The sequence below is a fragment of the Maylandia zebra genome, linkage group LG23 (assembly GCF_041146795.1).
Source record: "Maylandia zebra isolate NMK-2024a linkage group LG23, Mzebra_GT3a, whole genome shotgun sequence".
Classification (NCBI taxonomy): Eukaryota; Metazoa; Chordata; class Actinopteri; order Cichliformes; family Cichlidae; genus Maylandia; species Maylandia zebra.
Window position 1 is genome coordinate 5,910,381 of NC_135188.1, and position 6,701 is coordinate 5,917,081.

Genomic DNA, 6,701 nt, shown 5'->3' on the forward strand with positions numbered 1-6,701 from the left:
CAAATATTGCATTTGTCTAAATTATAGTTTAATTTGCAGAGAAGGGGAAACCAAATGTCTCTGCAAGTGATATTGAGAAAAAAGAATCAAAGAACACTCTCCATCCATTTTATTTCAGACTGTGAAGACTTATGAGAATTATCCCATCTCTTCCCTCACGTGTAATATATCTAGCCTATTTACAAAGTTTTTATAGTTCACAGCTAGAAAGTTGTACAGAATGGTTTATAATGGTAATAATCTCTTTTTTTAATATATAAATGCTACCTTTGCCATATAATATTGCACCCTTGTTGTTCTAAATGTTCCTGCAAAGGTGGAGCTTATACTCAGTCACGCTCATGAATACAGACATCTGCAGAAACAATGAATGAGCGGTCAGAACTGTTATAGTCCTTTAAAGTCTTCCTGAGGAGCACATGCAAAGGCTGTGCACTGTAGTGTAGTGTCTGGATGATTCTATTCTGTCACAAAAAGAAACAGATGTAATTTAGAGCTATAATACACTTTTAAACATAAAGTGGCAATGAAAAAGAAAATTAATTCATTAAGAAATGCCAAAAAGCTACAGTTGTCTAATACAGTTGACCAAAAAAGGCTGGTTCCAAAAGAAGGCAAAAAACCAACAGACAGTATAAAAGATTTGGCTGTGTTGCACAGAAAAACAAAACACATTGGTGAAGCAGAGGTAACATTGACCTAACATCTTGTCGATAGGCAAGCAGTTGTGTAGAGAGAGGTAGAAGTAGGCAAAGTGTAGAAGCTACCACCACTCACACAGTGCAATTAGACTTGGTTGGCAATATATAGCACTGTGCTGGATGGAGTGCAATTTAGTGATTTTCCGACTATGTTCCTCTGCAATGCTAACATCTTGGTGACGGTTCTCAGTTTAAAAAAAAAAAAAAAAAAAAAAAAACAATGAGGAGGGGGAGGTCTGATTGTGAAAGTGCTCGCGTACCGCCTAATGTGTTGTCAATCGTTACTCAAACAATGAGCCTCTACCCAGTGAGCATTCCCTGGATAATTCTCCTTTTTGAAAATAATTGACCCATATTTACAAAATAAACAGAATTTTTTGTATTCACTATGACAAAAAATGACTGATTAAACCCATAAACCCACCAGGAAAGTGTTTACAGGTCAATAGCGAAAGCCGTTTTTCCACAGTCTTCTGTAGGACCTAGTCTTTTGCAACCATAACTATCGCCATCTGCTGGCCTTGAGATAAGATGCAGGTCTTTAAGGCACACTGACTTCATTTCCATCTTTTGTAATGCCTATGGTAAAAGCCTACGGGATCCTATGTTAAAGTATGAAATTTACAGCTTTCACAAACACACACAAAAAGAATTTGTTCTCAATGGCTCATTTCCCGCTTTATAATAATTATACAGATGTTTCATTTTTGTTTATATATACATAATTTAATAATTTAAACTTTATTAAGGCTTGAAATGTCTCTACTTTGAGTGACAGGTGTGTTGTAATACCAGCAGCAGTTGCTGGTGGCAACTGCTCTTTCTAATATTCAGCGTAAATATGTCTGAGATATTTTTTTATTTGCACTGCATATACACAGTTGGTCCAGGCATATATCAAAGGTACAGATTTTACAGTAATCTAGAGGACAACGTAGCAATTTCTTAGGAGCAAGCATTCAGAAAGTTTGCTTGACACGGAATCTCAAACTTTATCTTTCAGTACGGCTGCACACAAAATCTAACTGGTGATATGACTCGGCTGAAGAAACACTGACAGTTGTTCATAAATGGCAGCTGGTAATATTTTTAAATATTAAACTGCAAGGAGAATGAGGTGAATCGTGACTTCAGGCACATTCCATACGCATTTTAGCTCAAATTTCTTTGCATTGGCTCTCCCTTGCTTTGCATCTACATTCGCAGAGCACCAACTCTTGACAAGATGCAGTTCCATTAGTTCTTCCTGTCCCTGACACATTTTCACAATATTGCTATTCTGCTCTTCACTCGTGTTGCGCACTTACATGAGTCAGTTTCGCAAAATCACGATTCAGAACAAGTGGCCTCTGTTTTGCATCACTCCAGTCTAGACACTACGGCACATTACTTAAAGGCAAAACTACCACCTGCATAATTACTGGCTCAATAAAGTGATTTAAAACAATTTGAATAATAGTTTAAAAAAATGCAGGTTATCATTTAATGTGTGCGTTTTTGCTTTTTGCACATTATCATTTGAACAAATTTGTAGATCACAGAAACCTCAAATTTGGTACTACTCTAAAGGTCAGCTTTGTACATAGTGTTAATCATGAGCCCTTTAACTTTGATCAAAGACAGATGGCTGATGTGGACTCACACGATGGTTGTCAGTGTGGTTAAACTGACAGACCAAAGTTGTTCTATATGTGTTTTAATGTCTTTATTTGGTTAAATTGTATATGTTCTTTGTTTGCTGCTGCAAGATCACAGAACTGACATAACAGTTAAGAAAATTGCACCGTGGAAAAAGTTAACCTGAAAATAATCAGTAGAAATACCTGTCTGGAGCACAGTATGGAATGTGCAGTGAAGGAACAATAACCTGCTTTGTACCAAATAACAGAAATTATTTCGAACTATTTACACAGTACATAAAAACTAATGTTCCACATTTAGCACACTCCTTTGGAAGATGTCCAATACTTGGTAGGCTAAATTTAAGTTTTCCAATAAACTCAATGGGCCACCAAGAAAGCTTCCATAATGGGATTTTTTTTTTCTTTGTGTGTGCATTGTTTGAATATAAAAGACTAAAAAAAGAGCGACCTGATGTTACAGACTGTAATCAAAGAACATTAAGGTTCTGATCACCGCCCATTCATAATGCAACAGATGCATTTGTGATGGATTTCTGCATCTGCATTTTAAACTCCAATAGCTGCTGCTGCTGCTGCTGCTGCTGTTGTTGTTTTTAGAGCATCTGCAGTTCTAACGGATAGCCTGCACAGCTTTAGCAGATTTCGAGTAGCCTAGGCTAACTTTTCTGCTCATTCATCATTTAGGCTACAGTCATATTCATATGTAGCTCTGTGTTTGTGCGCTGTGCTGTCTCCTTTTTTTGACGGCGTCCCGCGGTTTGCTGGCAGGCTGCAGCAGGGATGGTAGCAGGTCAGTGCGATCGGATGAGCGTTGTACCAGTCGGTCTGGTGGTTAATATGGAATATTTGCACAGAGCGATCTGTCAAATCCATTTGCACCGGCGGAAAAAGGGAGGCCTGTAGTAGTGCAAAATAGAAAAACAGGTCATTTCGCCGTTCTTTATGGCTTCTGGCTCCGGAGATGAAGAGGGAAACACGGGGGGCGTTTCATGGAGACTCATAGGCCCTGCCTCGGAGCTTTCCAAGAAGCGCTGCCGTTTAATGCACTCCTCTCTCGGCTATGATTCCGATGTCTGCCTCTTCTATGTGAAGGGGGAGTTTTTCGCAATGGATGCTCGCTGTTCACACTCCGGTAAAAACAACAACAACAACAACAACAAAAACACATTTATACCCGCTTAGATTTAGCTTTAGCAGGGCCTTTAAAACGCGAGACTAGAGCGCAGTTATATGTATAACATTGCAAACGCGTCACGTCGCGTTTTTATATGCAGCCTATTGAAAATGTCTCTGTGGGTGATTTAACTGTTAAAATAAGAGAAGGCTGAGAGGGGAAATAGCATCATGCCCCCTGCTGTCTTAAGTTTTAGTGTTATGAAAGTATCGCATTTTTCTAGAATAAAGATGGCAGCAGGGATTGTTATGAGAATAAACGGTTATTAACAGTTTCCCGTGCGGAAATCCAGGCGGTCCTCTGTGTGAGGGGGACATTGAGGAGGCTGACGGAGTCCTGCAGGTCTTCTGTCCCTGGCATGATTATAACTTTGATCTCAGGACTGGGAAGTCAGGGACATCACTACAGGTCAGTAATAAAGTGTGCCCTGATAATGCTGCTTTAGTTTTACACCAAAAACGCTTTTTATAAGGAGTGTTGATTAATCACTTTATTTAACTTGCATGTAGGAGCAGTAAATTTAGGCACCTGAATGTATATCAGGTTCTTTACATTTACTAAAAGCTGATACTAAGACTTGATGCATTCACATCAATTATCCTTTAATCTTAGACAGATGGCATGTTTTTGATAGACAGGACATAAAAATCAAAGCTCGTCAGATAGAGTTAAGGTGATGTTCAGCTTGAGATCTTCTGTTTTGTTTTGTTCCAATGAAAAAAATCAAGCTTGACATTTTATCCTCTTTTACATTCATCGTTTTCCACATATGATTTAAATATACATCACTTTATGTCACTCATGTCAAATGTTAGACTAAACAACATCAAACTGTGTGTTGTGACAGGCAGGGTTTTTTTTGACTTGGAAGGTTACTCCTAAAGTAGCTTAGGGAGTTGTGTTTTGTTCTAACTTCTGTTTCTTTTTCTTTGTTTACTTTTTTTGCAGCAACAAGTGTATGAAGTCAAGCTGGAGGATGGAAATGTTTATGTGAAGCACAGAAGTCATCTGTCCTTACAGCCTTTTCCTCCAGATCGGAAAAGCTGATCTACCTCAGAGCAAGTGCTTTGTCCTCCTGTCCATTTGTTAGACTTGTGTAATGAACCTAATGTAGTTTGTTTTGAGACTTATTCCACAAACCCAAGCCGTCCAAAAACATTTCTAAGCCGTATCTCTCATTTTCTCAGTTTTGTTTCTCTTGGATTGCTGTATTCTCAGGACCAAATCCAGGAGAGTTTCTTGCGTTTTTCTTGCTGCTGGCATTCGAGATGGAGAACCATGCGCAGGCACTTAACCTGCAGAATCAGCAGGTTATTGTTGATTTTTGATAACACAATAGATGCAAGATAAAGGTAGTGGATTTATGCAGTTTCATGTTTTTTTTCTTCCTTAAAAAGAAAATATCGTGATTTTTAGTGGAAATATTGCAGAGTAAATTTGATGTGCACTTTAGTTTTTTGCCTTCAGATTTGAGCCATTTGCACTTTCCATTTCATTGTTGATCAAAACCCTGTAATTGGAGTGGATCTCACCATTTTTCATCTCAGTTCTCAAGCTCTCAGCCTCTCTGCCTTGTTGCACTGATATGCACTAGCAAGCAAAAACAAATCTGTTTGAAGAAACTGAAAATCCTTCCAAATGCTGTTTATAATTCAAATATAAATTACCAAAACTCCGAACAGATTTTTTTCCATTTACAATCCACTTGTAATCCGAGTTCTGTTGACCAATCGCATTTGAGCAGGCTTCGGTTACACCCAAATAAAGAAATCCATGTGGGGAGCAAAAACAGGAACGCATTCGCCAAACTGCAATCTTGTCTGATGATAGTTTAATTTTATATTTGCTTTGTTAACAGAAAAGAAAGGCTTGACCTGGATATCCACTGGCTGTACTGCAAGTCTTGAAAAAACGGTTATTGCGCCAAGATGCTAAGTCAGCAGACTGACAGTTTGGTTTTCGAATCACAGAGGCAATAGGAGTATCCAAAATGTAGCACTATGAGTTTTTAATTCAATTAAAATTGATAAAATAAAGAGTAAAAATGAGTAAAAACTGAACACCATCGTCTTGATTTCTTGAAAAGAATCATCATATTTTGCATGTTAGCGTTTTCGAATAACCAGTACAGGTCTCCTTTAGTAAAGCCCACATTTTGCATCTAAGTGTCATTTTATTTCATGGTTTACTATATTTCCTATTATTCCAGACTTGAGAGGCAGACTTGTTTAGTTGTGCCCTTGAAGCGATGTCACATAGGAAGAAACTCTCTTCCAGGATTTATTTGCAAAACTTTTTTTTAACCCAATTAGAGTTTAAGCAAATAGAAAACACATCAAGGACACTGTGGTTACAGTTGGTGGCAATTCCACAGCTAACACGTTTCCATCAGCATTTCTCTTCATTCCTGTCTTCTGCACAGACAGGTTTGTCTGTTACTGACGCAGTGGGATTTACGAGGAACGGTTAGTAAGGCGCCGGAGGAAGGTTCACGACCTGAAATGCACCACTGACTTAAGAAAAATGTGTTTTCCTAGCTGTGCGTGTGTGAGTGTGAGCAGTGATGCCAGTGTGTTGTTTTTTTTTTCTTCGTGGTGAGAGCAGTCACTCACTATATTTTCTGTCAGCTTCGTTTTCTGGCAGACGCACAGAACCCCGTCACGAAGGTGTCAATGACAGTGTGGCTCAACACTCCAGTTTTCCTCCCTACTGTGCTCCCTGTTGTGCAACTTTATTACAATAATAATTCCACTGGTTAAAAATGTTATGTGCACCAGACGTCTCGCTGTGTTGTCTTACATTTCATCACCTGAAGGGTAATGTGCAAACAAAGTGGAGATACGGCTATTTTGTGTCAGTAGAAAAGTCAAAGTAACGGTTTGAGATTCCGCAGGAATGTTTTGAGACGCTTGAGGCACATTGGGAAAATTGGGATTCTCATCAGAATGTTGTTATGTTTCCTAAAATGTATTTTATATTCTTTTGTATTTCTAGTGTATGTTTCTGGGACTGCATACACCAATGCATTTAAATTCACCCCTCTGTTGTAAGTTAGTATCATCAGTATCATGTTTGTTGTAAACTTTGTTTATTGTTGTAAGATGGAAAAAGTAAAACTAGATCTATGCATTTTATTTATTAAAAATATATATGCATGTTAAATAAACTTTTTCCAATTTTTAG

The 6,701-nt window shown here is 38.2% G+C and overlaps 1 protein-coding gene across 1 annotated transcript; it reads left to right on the forward strand.

The window, feature by feature from the left end:
* The first annotated feature begins 2,868 nt into the window (after positions 1–2,868).
* si:ch211-212d10.2 (Rieske domain-containing protein) lies at positions 2,869–6,700 on the forward strand. Its single transcript, XM_004554897.5, has 3 exons — positions 2,869–3,476; positions 3,811–3,926; positions 4,467–6,700. The coding sequence occupies exons 1-3, from the start codon at positions 3,287–3,289 to the stop codon at positions 4,563–4,565; spliced, it is 405 nt and encodes a 134-aa protein (XP_004554954.1). The 5' UTR covers positions 2,869–3,286; the 3' UTR covers positions 4,566–6,700.
* Position 6,701: the final 1 nt, after the last annotated feature.

Coding starts and splice junctions, on each gene's coding strand:
- si:ch211-212d10.2 (XM_004554897.5), top strand. CDS start 3,287: ATGGCTTCTGGCTCCGGAGATGAAGAGGGAAACACGGGGGGCGTTTCA. Junction 3,477..3,810: donor TGCTCGCTGTTCACACTCCG/GTAAAAACAACA, acceptor GCGGAAATCCAG/GCGGTCCTCTGTGTGAGGGG. Junction 3,927..4,466: donor AGTCAGGGACATCACTACAG/GTCAGTAATAAA, acceptor CTTTTTTTGCAG/CAACAAGTGTATGAAGTCAA.